Source organism: Rhincodon typus, chromosome 18 (assembly GCF_021869965.1).
Source record: "Rhincodon typus isolate 14 chromosome 18, sRhiTyp1.1, whole genome shotgun sequence".
NCBI classification, from domain to species: Eukaryota; Metazoa; Chordata; class Chondrichthyes; order Orectolobiformes; family Rhincodontidae; genus Rhincodon; species Rhincodon typus.
The window spans coordinates 36,757,551-36,770,755 of record NC_063349.1 but is presented as its reverse complement, the minus strand read 5'-3'; the positions used below and the strand labels follow the sequence as shown (position 1 = coordinate 36,770,755).

At 40.1% G+C, this 13,205-nt stretch overlaps 1 protein-coding gene across 1 annotated transcript in view; it reads left to right on the top strand.

Moving 5' to 3' along the window:
* The window catches only part of tbc1d30 (TBC1 domain family, member 30), a 67,079-nt gene that overhangs the window by 21,783 nt on the left and 32,091 nt on the right, over window positions 1-13,205 (top strand). Inside the window, exons 3-5 of the mRNA XM_048607913.1 lie at window positions 636-697; window positions 4,169-4,234; window positions 10,609-10,734. Of these exons, the coding sequence (XP_048463870.1) occupies window positions 636-697; window positions 4,169-4,234; window positions 10,609-10,734 (254 nt within the window). The remainder of the gene's footprint in view (window positions 1-635; window positions 698-4,168; window positions 4,235-10,608; window positions 10,735-13,205) is intronic.

Genomic DNA, 13,205 nt, shown 5'->3' with positions numbered 1-13,205 from the left:
CAGTGCTTTAGCCGGGGGTGGGGTGGAGAGAGGTTGCACATCATTAGCAACGCCTGGAATAAAATAGAAGCGAAAGCAGCAAGAACTCCCCGGCTTCTAATATCAGCAAGGGACCGAGGAACTCTGTGCAAACAAAACTCAACCTCTTCTGGCCTGCCGTAATGGCGAGGAGCTGTTTTTATTGCAAAGTCTTGCTGAAACAGCGCCGCTCCTCTCCACAACCTTCAGCACCGGTGGTTTGTGAACAGCGCAAATAGAGCATTGGCGTTAGAGTAATGGTACCTCCCGGATCCCGAGCTCTCAATTAAAAGGCACAGACGCGCTGAAGACAATCCCCCCCGTATCGAGATAGCTCTTGTTACACACCTTATCTTTTGTTACTCTATCAGCTGGCGTGCTGCATTGCGAGAATCCCGAATAAATACTATCATTTGACGTTCACTGATAAAGCATGCAGTTGTTGGTATGTGTTAATGCATCATGGCTTCAGGGCGAACGGTCCCATAATTCAGCTAATTCGTTTCTCTGGAACAAATGTAACTCATTTGTCCCGATGCAAGAACTGCCCGAGCTTTAGATGTTTGAAAATTTAATCTCTTGTATATACACTAATATTATCTTTTGTCCCCACTTAGGAGTTGATACAAAGCTGAAATTTACCATCCAACCATCCATGAACAAGCATGGCTTCCAGCAGGTAAGCCATTGGGCACCTTTCAAATTTGACACTTTTTGGAGGCATTAATTGTGGTACCTGGTGCAAAGGAAAATTGTTATGGTTGTGAGAGAGCGATAATCAGCTCAATTCCAGGACTTCATTTCAGTAGGGCTTCAGGGAATCTTCAATTCCACAATCAAAATGTTAGAAGTGTTCAGCTCCATTGATTAGTTGCTCAGATTGTGAAACAATTCATGCTGTCAAACCTGCAGAACCATGAGGTTAGATGGACAAGTTGTTGTTGTTTTTGTTTTGTGTGTGTGTGTGTGTGTGTTGGGGGGTGATCGTGCCTGTTGTGAGGTTTTCCATAGGTCACTTAAAACAGTTCAAGGGTCAATGGACAGTCAGTTTTTACACCTGATCGGAAGCAGTTGAAGCACAATGTTTTCAAATCTGCCAGAGATTTTTAAGGGCTTAGTTTGTAGAATAGATAAGGAGGAACCAGTGGATGTGGTATATTTGGATTTTCAGAAAACTTTTGATAAAGTCCTGCATGAGAGGTTATTGTGCAAATTCAAAGTGTGTTATAATATATTGGGATAGTAGGAACTGCCGATGCTGGAGAAATATACTGGTATGGATTGAGAATTAGTTAGCAGACAGAAAACCAAGAGTAGGAATAAATGGATTATTGATGGAAGGTGGTGATAAGTAAGGTTCCATAAGTATCAGTGCTTGGGCCCAGCTATTCACAATGATTTAGATGCAGGAATTGAGTGTAATATTTCCATGTTTGCTGATGAAGCAAGGCTAGGTTAGGTGGTAATGTAAGTGATGAAGAGGATGTAAAGAGGCTTCAGGACAATTTAAACAAGTTGAGTGCGGAAATAGCTGGCAAGTGTAGTAAAATGTATAATATGATGTTGTCTTTTTCACTAGGTGAAACAGAATGATAGAGTATTATTTAAATGATGATAGATTTCAAAAGGTTGCTATACAAAGGGACCTGGATGTTTTTCCATACTGGTCACTGAAAGAAAGCATGCAATTAGGAAGGCAAATGGTATGTTGGACTTCATTATAAGAGGAACAAAAACAAAGTTGCTGAAGAAGCTCAGCAGGTCTGGCAGCATCTGTCAAGGAAAAAGCAGAGTTAACGTTTTGGGTCCAGTGACCCTTCCTCAGAACTGATGGTGGCTGGGAAAACATCAGTTTTTGACAAACAAAAATGTTTGTTTTTGTTCCTGATTTATGGCATCCACAGTTCTTTCGGTTTTTATTCATTATAAGCAAGTTTGTATACAGGAGCAAGAAAGTCTTACGGTAGTTGTACAGGGCCTTGATGAGACTACACCCAGAGTATTACGTGTAGTTTTGGTTTCCTTCCCTGAGAAAAGATATAACTGCCATAGAGGGATTGCAGTGAAAGTTCACCAGACTGATTCCTGAGATAAAAGGTTTGTTATATGATAAGAATTGGGTTGACTGGACCTGTATTCACTGAAGTTTAGAAAAATGAGAGGAGATTTCACTGAAATGTATAAAATTCTGACAGAACTAGACAGAGTGGATACAGGAATGTGTGTCCCCTGGCCAGAACAAGGGTTCATGGTCTCAGGATGCACTGCAGATCATTTTGTTCTGAGGTGAGGAGAACCTTCTTCAGTGAAAAGTTGGTAAACCAGTGGAGAATTGTAATGAAGAGTTCAGGAAATATTATAATCCAATGGTCATGACATCTGATCATGCATCGGAAGAAGAGTACAGCTTGTTTCAAGGGTTTCCATAAGTCACTCAAAAACTGTCAAGTGTCACAGTGCAGTCAGTTTTTAGACCAATCAGAGCGGAAGTTGGTACTAAAACAAAACAAAGAACTGAGATGGTGGAGAATATCAGAGCAAGGACAGCAGGTACCTGGGAACCAATATTCCCCTTAAGCAGCATGGCAACTCAATCCAATAGTGCACAACAAGCAGTGCCCACTGACTCAATAACACTTGGCAGTTCTGGAGGTTTGGCTTTTCTGTCTCTAAGGGCAGAAGTCCTGCCTCCAGTTAATTAACAACCTTTCTACACCTTGACAAGCCACTGCAGCTGGTGGTGGGGGTGGGGGTCAGGTGGGTTAGTCAGAGACTTCAGCACCTCATAAAGTGCAGCCCAACCTGTGCAACTTGTGGGGCATTATATGTTCCTCAAGTTTCAAATTACAGATGGCTATCGAAAGAGCTTCTCCTCTCTGTCTGCTCTGAGACAAACAAAATAAATCTGAACTGAATGGAAATGCTGTTATCTTTTAATGTTACTTGAGTTTTGCAAGTAACCTTCTTCAATAAAATATTACCCAATCATTATTATGTTAAAATGCCACCCCTGAGCTACTGAGCCAAGAATCCAGGGACTTGGAATAGTCTATTTTAAATTAGCTTCTCTACTCCCAGGAGAGCAGTGGAATTGCTAGTTACCATCAATTAGGAAGGTGAAAATTAGTCAAGTCATTGGACTGCCCATTTATCTTCAGATGGAAAAGTGCACAGGGGAATATTCGGTAGGACCAGATTATATCTAGCATGGTCATTAGTTTGGAAGTACCCCCAGCGAGATTTACATCTGACAAATCACAACTTCAACAAACAATTGTAGGGCAACATGACAGTCTTCACCAGCATAAATGTTTCCCTTCACAAACATAGGCTGAGATTTGGTGCTCCATGCACTGTGTGGGAGTGGGTATTTTATGGTGACTGACACCCTGCTTCCTCCAGCAAGAAAGCTTGCTGGATGAAGTACCAATCAGCCAATAAGAGTTGACAAGGGAATTTCTTGGCAAATGATGAGCCTCGATTCTGAAGTCTTGCCCTGCCAGAGCAGCTGGCTAATCAGATATTAACTGAAGATTTTCACTGAAGGCCAAGGTTTCGTTGTCTTAAACAATTACAGGTAGGTGCTTTCCATTTAGGTCTCTCGGCATGTGGGGACGGGAGAGGACTGTAATGGAGATCAGATGCAAGGGCAGGGGTGATAGCAGCCACCCCCACCCTTACCATCAATTGATACCAGAATTGGGCAAGGAGAAGTGAACCATCTGCCCGACCAACCCAATTGGCAGCTTGCCATGGTTTCCCAGTCTAACCTGCTGGGAGGGCAGATAAGCAGGACAGTGGCAGATTAAGGCCCTTAAGTGGCCATCATTTGACCACTTAAAATCTTTAATTGATGCTGGGTTGAGAAGTTCACCCATGTGAGAAGTTCACCACTGCACTTAATTGGAGTTCTAGCTAGAGGGGAGTGACTATCTCTCCAGCTCCAACTTGCCAATTATTTGCTCTTCTCACTGCCTTCCTCACCACCTCCACAGAGGGGATATTTTGCCCCTCACTTAAGTAAAATCTGTAAAATCATTTGGTTTTACTTCACAAGGAAATTTGTACATAACTGCTGTCATAAATTATAATATAAAATTTCGCTGTAACTGTTTTGTGGAACTAATTCATTTGTATTATTTGATTTCAGTGGTATGATGCTCTGAAAGCTGTTGCTAGGTTACCCACAGGAATTCCAAAGGACTGGAGAAAAAGAGTAAGTGCTTATTGATTGTAGAGGTTGTGTCTATGTGCTTTTTTCATTTGTCTTTGTTAATAAATTATTTGTACATGGTCGGATTCACTTTCAAAGCTACATATTAGAAAGTAATTTACTTAAATGGCTTCAATGACTAATTGGGAAGATTACAAATACCACGGTTACCCCTGCTTATCTAGGGTCTAGATAGAATTGTAATGATCAATAGTCCACTGCATATGTTCCTCAAAGTTGATGGATTTTTCTCTTTTATTGCAACTTGCAAAGGTGAATATTACGGAGGTGCTAATAAATGAGTTTTGTGATATTTTGGTTTATTTCAGAGTTTACATATGCTGAGTAATACAATTATAAATGAGTTCTCAGTGCTGAGTGGAATATAAAAGGCATCCTGCAGCCTTTCATGTATTCTGTTTACACCATATGCTGGCTAAACAATACAAATGATTTAAAAATTTCATATTGAATTCAAATTTTGACTGTTAATTATTTCTAACTTATTTTGTATTGCCAAATACAAAATCAACACAGTCAAATGTGGTTTATATTTTAAGGAGATTACTTCATCTAATATACAACAATATAGAAACAACATGTAACTAAGTGTGAAAAACTCACAGAGCATCAGAAAAACTATCAATTCAAAGCAATGGCTTCCAGTGCTGAAAATAGATTTTAAAAACAACCTTTGAATAGCAATAGTATGACATGTTTATACATTAAGCAAAGGATTGGATAACAACATGGTTAGTTTACGCTATTTTAATTTGGCTCAAACCCCAAAATGGAAATCAGTTTTGCACCAGATGACATTTCTATTCGAATTATCCTAAGCTCAGAATCATAATGCCCAGTATACTTTCTTCAAAAAAACTTTCTGCATAAGACCCATTTTCTATTTCCTAACTGCTATTGCTGTACCCTTAGAGAGAATAAACTTAATGATACGCCAACAAAACTAGATATAATGAATTTAACAAAACAACAGAACTAAAAGCATTCTGACTGGGTGTAGCATTTATGACAAAGTAAATGAATTGATAGCACACACTGAAGTAAGTAAATATTCTCTGATAACCATCGTGGAGCTATGTCTTCATGACAAAAATTGAGCCCTAAGTATTGAAGGGTATTTGACATTCAAAAAAAAGTAGGAAGCTGGATAAAGTGGCGAGGTAGAAGTGTTATTGAAGAATGGCATTGGTGCAATAGTTGGAGATGACCTTAGCTCAGGAGACCAGGGAGTAGAATTAGTTTGGGGGGAAATGAGGAATAGTAAGGGAAAGAATTCACTAATAGGGATGGTTTACAGGCTCCCTGGCAGTAACTACAATGCCAAGAAGAAGTTACAAAAAGAAATATTGGGTGCTTGTTATAATGAAATGGGAATAATGATAAGTCATTTTAATATACATATAAACTCAGAAAAATCGCATTGACAGTGGAAGCCTGGATGAGGAATTCATGAAATGCTTTTGATATTGTTTCTTCAAGCACTACATTCTGGAACTAACCAGGATGAGGTTATTTTTAAAAATGTATTCATGAAATGTAAGCATCACTGGCTAGGCCAGCATTCATCGCCCAGTGGGTAGTTAAGAGTCAACCCCATTGCCTCTGGAGGCACATGTAGGACAGCAGATTTCCTTCCCCAAAGAACATTAGTGAATCAGATGAATTTTTACAACAATCGGCAAATCATTACAATAATCATGGTCACCATGAGGCTAGTTTTTCTCTTTCCAAATTTGTTATTGAACTTAAATTCACCATCTGCCTTGGTGCGATTCGAATCCTCAATCAAGATACCCCTAAGGAGCAGTGACCAAAATATGATTCCATTTTGCATTCATTTTGAAAGGGGCAAGTGTGTGTCTAAAACCAGTATCTGAAATTTAAATAAGGCCAACCATGTAGGCATAACAGCTAAGCTAACTGAAGTGAACTGAGGTACTGGGCTAGTGGATAGATCAATAGAGGCAGTGGCAGTCATTTAAGAGGATATTTCAGAATACTAAAATATAGAATGTATTCTTATTAGCAAGACAGTTCATCAACTATGTTTAACTAATGGATTTAAAGGAATCAGTACACTTGAGAAAATACATATACTGATGCACAAAAGATGATTAGGTCAGATGAATGCAAGACAGATGATTGGACAGAAGTAAGCTAGCTAGGAATGCAAGAATGGATAGCAAGAGTTTCCGCAGATAATTTAGAAAGGAAGGGATTATATAAAGTGAGTGCTGGTGCTCTAGAGAGTGAGAATGTAGAGTTAATAGTAGATAATAAGAAATGGTGGATGGAATTAACAATATTTTGCTTCTACTCCTCCTATAGCAAATACAAAAACATGTAATACATGTTAATCAAAAATGGAAGGAAGAGATGAACTTGGTGAAATTATAATTGCTAGAGAAGTGATACTGAGCAAACTGATGGAGATGGTAGCCAAGAAGTCTTTGGATCTTAAAGGACTTCATCCTGCGGTCTTAAAAGAGGTTACTATTTGTTAGATCCTGGAAAAGTTCCATTGGAGTGGAGAGTAGCAAAAATAACAAGAATGGAGGAAAGCAGAAGACAGGAAGCTATAGACCAGTTAGCTTGGCGCTTACATAGGAATGTGTTAGAGTCAATTATGAGGGGGGTTCTGGTGGGAACTTAAAAAAAAACCCAAGGTAATTGGGAAGAGACAGCATTGTTTTGTCAAAGAAAAGTCATGTTCAACTAATTATTTAGAATTGTTTGAAGGAGTAATGTGTACTGTGAATAAAGCAGAGTGTGTAGATGTACTGTAGTTAGGCTTCCAAAAGTCTTTCAACAAGGTACCACAGAAAAGGCTATTGCAGAAAGTAGAAGCTTATAGTGTGGGGGATAATAAATCAACATAGAAGGTTGTCTGGCTGGCAAAAAGCAAGAGTATCTGTAGATGTATGTTTTCCTGATTGACAGCGTGTGATCAGTGACATCCTGCAGGAATCTGTGCAGGGGCCTTAGCTTTTTACAATTTACATCAAAGACTAAGATGAAAGGAGTGAAAGTATTAAATTTGCAAATAACACAAGGATACATGTCTTGTAGAGGACATAAGTTTATTTTATTCATTCACATGATGTGATCATCTTGGGCTAGGCCAACATTTATTGCCCATCCTTAATTGCTCTAGGGAGAAGGTAGTAGTGATCTACCTTTTTAAAACACTGCAGTCCTTAAGGTGTAAAAGCATCCACAATGCTGTAGGGAGATCTGAGATTTTGACCTAGTGACGGTGAAGGAATCGTGATATAGTTCCAAATCAGGATGGTGTGCGACTTGGAGGCGAACTTACAGATCGTGGTATTCCCATGTATCTGTTGCCCTGAGGAAGTTCTGAGGAAGGGCCATCGGACCCGAAATGTTAACTCTGTTTTTTTCTTCACAGATGCTGCCAGACCGGCTGGGCTTTTCCAGCAACTTTGTTTTTGTATCTGTTGCCCTTGCCTTTCTAGGTTGTAGATTTGGAAGATGCTGTCGAAAGAAACTTGCTGAGTTACTCCTGTGTATCATGTAGATGGTACACATTACTGCTGCTGTGCATTGATGGGGAAGAGAGTGAACGTTGAAAGTGGTGAATGGGGTGCCAATGAAGCGGCTTCTTTGTTCTGGACATTGTCAAACCATTTGAATATTGTTGAAGCTGCACTTAGCAAAATAAATGGATAGTATTCCATCATAATCCTGACTTGTGCCTTGTAGATAGTGAACAGGCATTGGGGAGACAGGAGGTGAGGTACTCACAGAAGGATTCCTAGCTTCTGACAGCTCTTGTAGCCACAGTGTTTATGTAGCTGCTGTAGTTCAGTTTCTGGCTAATATCTTGGTTAATCCTCAGGAAGTTGACTGTGGGAGATTCAGCAACTGTAATACCATTGAATGTCAAAGGGTGATGCAGAGGTTCTCTCTTGTTGGAGATAGTTATTGCCTTGCACGTTTGTGGTGTGGATGTCAATTTTCACTTAGCAGCCTGAGCCTGGATGTTGCCCAGGTCCTGCTGCATACAGGCACAGACTGCTTCCATACCTGTGGAGTCGGGAAATGTGCAGTCATCAGCGAACATCCCCACCTATGATGGAGGAGAAGACATTGATGAAGCAGGTAAAAATGCCAAGGTTACTATACTGAGGAAGACCTGCAGAAATATCCTTATATGGAGACAATTGACATCCAACAAACATCTTCCTTTTAATCTAGTTAATACTCCAACCAGTGGACAGGTTTTCCCTTAATTTCATTGGCTTAGGTTTTGCTAGGAAATACTTGATGCCGTACACAATTCGAAGGTACTTTGCCATCAAGTTCTGTGATTCCTAATAAAATCCAAAATAACTGAGGATGCTGTAAATCAGAAACAAAAGCAGAAATTGCTGGAAAAGCTCAACAGATACAGTTCTGAGGAAGGGTCATTCTACCCGAAACGTGAACTCTAATTTCCCTCCACAGATGCTGCCAGACCTGCTGAGTTTTTCCAGCAATTTTTGTTTTTGTGCCAACGATTCTTACCTCACTTTTGGAGGTCAGCTATTTTGTCAAGATTTGAACCAAGGTTGAGGTCAGATATTGAGTAGCTCTGGCAAAGCCCAAACTGAGTGTGTGAGCAGGTTATTTCTTTGCAAGTATTACTTAATGGCAGTGTTCATGACCTCTTCCATCACTTTGCTTATGATCAGGAGTTAGGATGGAAATTGACCCCCAAGATGGATTTATCCTGCTTTCTCTGCACAGGACAAACCTAGACATTTTCTAGATTGTAGGATAGATGCCAGTGTAGTAGCTGTACCACAACAGCTTGGCTAAGGATGTGACTAGTTACAGAGCATGAACTTTCCGTATTACTGCTGGAATCTTGTCAGGGCCCATAACCTTTGTAGTATAACATGGAGTGAATTAATTGGTTGAATACAGGCATCTGTGATGCTGGGGACATCAGGAGGAAGCTGGCACTTTTGACTAAAGAGCATTGCAAATGCTTTAGCCTTGTCTTTTGTGCTGAAGTGCAGGGCTCCCCCACTGTTGAGATTGGGCATATTTGTGAAGCCTGTCAATTGTTTAATTGGCCCACCATTCATGACAGGATGTGGCAGGATTGCAGCACTTAGATCTGATCCATTGGTAGTGGATTGCTTAGCTCTGTCAATTGCAGGTTGTTTCTGCTGTTTCACGTTCAACTAGTCCTGTGCTGTAGTTTCACCAGGTTGATACCTCATTTTTAGGTGCTACTTTTGGCATGCCACTCTGCACTCTTCATTGAACCAGGGGTTGATCCCTTGGTCTGTTTACAGTGGTAAAGTAGGGTACATGCCAGGTCATGAGATTACAAATTTTGGTTGCATACAGTTCTGTTGCTGGTGCCCCACAAAACTTCATGGATACCGAGTTTTGATGCTAAAACTGTTCAATGTCTGCCCCTTTTGACAAAGAGGTAGTGCTAGCCAACCTGATAGATGGTATCTTCAATGTGAAGATGGACTTTGATCTCCTCAAGCATTGTAGGGTACTTATTCCTACTGATGCTGTCCAGATGCATTCATCAGTGATGGGTAGATTAGTGAGGATGAGGTCAAATACATGTTCCCTTTTTATTGGCTCCCTCCTCACCTTCTGCAGACCTGGTCTAGCAACTATGTCATTCAGCACTCAATCAACTTGGCCAGTAGTAGTGCTATAGAGCCAGTCTGTGATAGACTTTGAAGGTCCCCAACCCAGAGTACATTCTGTGCCCTTAGCACCCTCAATGCTGTTTCCAAACAGTGTTCAACATGGAAGAGTACTGATTTATTGGTTGAGATCGGATTATTGGTGGTATTCAGCGGCTGGTTTCTGTGTCCATGTTTGACATGATGCCATGAAACTTCATGGGGTACAGTGCCAATGTTGAGGACCCCAAGGGTGACTCCTTCCCAACTGTATACCACTGTGTTACCATCTCTGATGTGTCTGTCTTGAAGGTGGGACAGGGCCTACCCTAGAATGGGAAAAGTCATGAGACACAAGATGTTAATTCTGTTTCTGTGGAGCAAGAAATGAAAAGCACACTACATTTTAATAAATCTACTTTTCATAGCTCACCATTCTTTTAAAGTAGGGAACAATAATGAACTGAACACAACTAAGGAAAGTAAGTTTAAAGATCAAATTTATTTAAAATGTTGCTGGTTATCGGAATATAATTTTTGGGAAAATTCAAAGGTGGACATTACAATAAGTGATTTCCTCGTTTAATTTCCGATGAAAAGCTCAAATGTTTAGATTCTACTGTTTCTAGTGCATTTGTTTAAATCTTTATCAGTTTTAACCAACTGTAATTTATTGTCCTATCTATTCTCTTTCAGGTTTGGTTGACTCTAGCAGATCAGTACTTGCACAGTATCTCAATTGACTGGGAGAAAACCATGCGTTTTGCTTTCAATGATAGAAGCAACCCTGATGATGATTCTATGGGCATTCAAATAGTGAAGGTAATGTCTACTCTAACTGGAACTCATTTGCTTCCCTATCCCAGTGCTGCAGAACTGTGTGTGTCTGCACATGTGCAGTAGTAAATTACAAGTGAATATACTGTACATCTAGGAGGACTGGAAGTATACTGTCTTTGAAAAGTTTGCTTCTTGGTATTTTACTTGGCACGTTGCCTATCTTAGATTGGAGATTATGAAATCCTTCACGGGTGAAAAAAGAATCTGATTTGAACAGAGAACATTTATAATGGTGGCTGTGCTCATTATGATGGTTATTCACAATGTGCCTGTTGATTTCTTACCCCTAATGACAGTGAGGAATTGGGTATTTTTTTGACATGTTTTTAGGAAAGCCTCGACAATTTTGTGAAAGAATTTTGATGCACGTTGTTCTCTTTCTTGAATTAATATTGCACACTGCTTTCAAAACAGTTTTACTTCAGACATGAATGGTCCTGCTAAATCTGGCTCTAGGACTGAAGCAGGAGAGAGAGAGAGAGAGGCAGCAAGAGAACCCTTTCCTCTAAGGTTCCCAATTAACCCTGTTGATTTACATAAAGTGTGAAGGAAACTGGGCAATAGGAATAATGTAAGTTCTAAGGCTGGAGGTGGTTGAGATATGAGCAGATAATGAGGGAGTTGTATTCTTAATTACTCTTGGAGTTATTGAACTTATTTTGGCAATGTAGTCAAATCCTAGGAGCTAAGCTCCTTTTGAGTGGTGTCAGAAATGTCTCAATGTCACAGATGATGCTGGGCCCCATGAAGTTTCATGCCATCATGTCAAACATGTTTCTTTCTGCTGGCCACCTCAAATTCAAATAGGCATGTAGCCAATAAATATCACAGATGCTGGAAGTATGCCTAACTCAATTTAATGAGGTCTAAGCATAAATTGGGGATTAGGACACATGCTTAGGACCACCTGAACAGCCATGTGTGATGTACGTCCGGCTGTCTGTATGCTCATTTCCCACCACAATCAAATGTCCAAGCCACATCTCTACTAGCAAAAAACCCAAAATTATTGTGTAAGATTCCAGTAGCTGTGCATTTGAATGAAGACAACAGCATTTCACAGCCAATTGATTTTCCTGGTTTCAAAGTTAACTTGTTGGCCTATCTTTCAGTGCTATTTACTCAGCTGTCAAAATGTAATAACTGCTGCATTTGTGTGCACGCTGAGCTGTTAATACCATTGTAACTCTAGGTTCTGTAGCTGGAAACAAAAGCATTAAAGATTGAGAGGGTAACCTAACAACTGTGACCTTCCATGACGTATGTTGTAACAGCTACCTTTGAAAAATAGCAGTCACAGCACAAGTAACATTATCAGTCACCTGCTTGTATCAGTTTGGCATGTAGAATATTTTGTATTACATAAAGTTTAAAATTCAGAGTACCCGTGAATATGCTGACACCAATAATGCTGAAAAAAAGAGGCATATTGCTGAATTGTCTCATCTTGCACTCATCAGGACAAATGCAATAATAGCAAATTTCAAAAGGAACAACAGTTTATGATGCATGATTAGTTGGAAGCCATGTCTGATTTGGTCAAGATGTAGCCATAGAAAATGCACCCAGGAGCAGTTACCCCAAAGCTTTTGTTTAAGTTAAACACAAAAGGCAAGTCAATTCTACCTGGTCAACATGTAGAATTGGGAATGCTCCAGGGAACAGTGCCCCCAGCCTCTAATTTAGTTAAAAAGTCTCAATTCCTGGTCAAATTTTCTTGTCTGGAGAAGACTGAGTCTTGCGTGTAAACATATGTAGATCTTAATAAACATAAATATGCCACATTGCAAGCCTGACTGATAATGTTAAATTAATTGAGCAGGCAGTTGTGAGCTACTGTTAACATTTATACAAAAGATAGCAACTCCAAGAATACTGTATTCCTTCTTACTCACTGAATGATCTGCCTACACCTTGGACTCAGTTCTTCGAATTCCTGATCTTTTAACTTGAGAGCAACAGTATTGCAACAGGACATTTCCAGAGGCTGCTACTATTTGCTTTGAAGCATTGGTGGAGCCTCAGTTGGCTTTCAAAACCCTTCCTTGATCGGCTCTGCTACAGTTCAGTGAAAATGCCCAAGGGCTGCCTCGTGTGATGAATAACACAAAGAGAAAGGGTACTATTAAGCTCACTCAGGATGACAGCAATCATTTTTAATTGTGTGTGGAATGTGACTGTCACTGGCCAGGCCCATTTGTTGCCCATTCCTGATCGCCCTTGAGAATTGTTCAGTAGTCTCCATGCAGTTAACTGTCAAGTCAAGAGGTTTAGATACTCAGTTCTTGGAGAGGGTAATTGCTTAGCACTTGTGAGGCAAAAGTGTTACTTGCATTTTGTTGGTTCAACCCAAATGTTGTCCAGGTCATGCTGCATTCAGGCAAAGATTGTTGCAGTATCTGAGGAGTTGTGGATGGTACTAAACATAGTGCATCTTTGACTAACATCCCTAC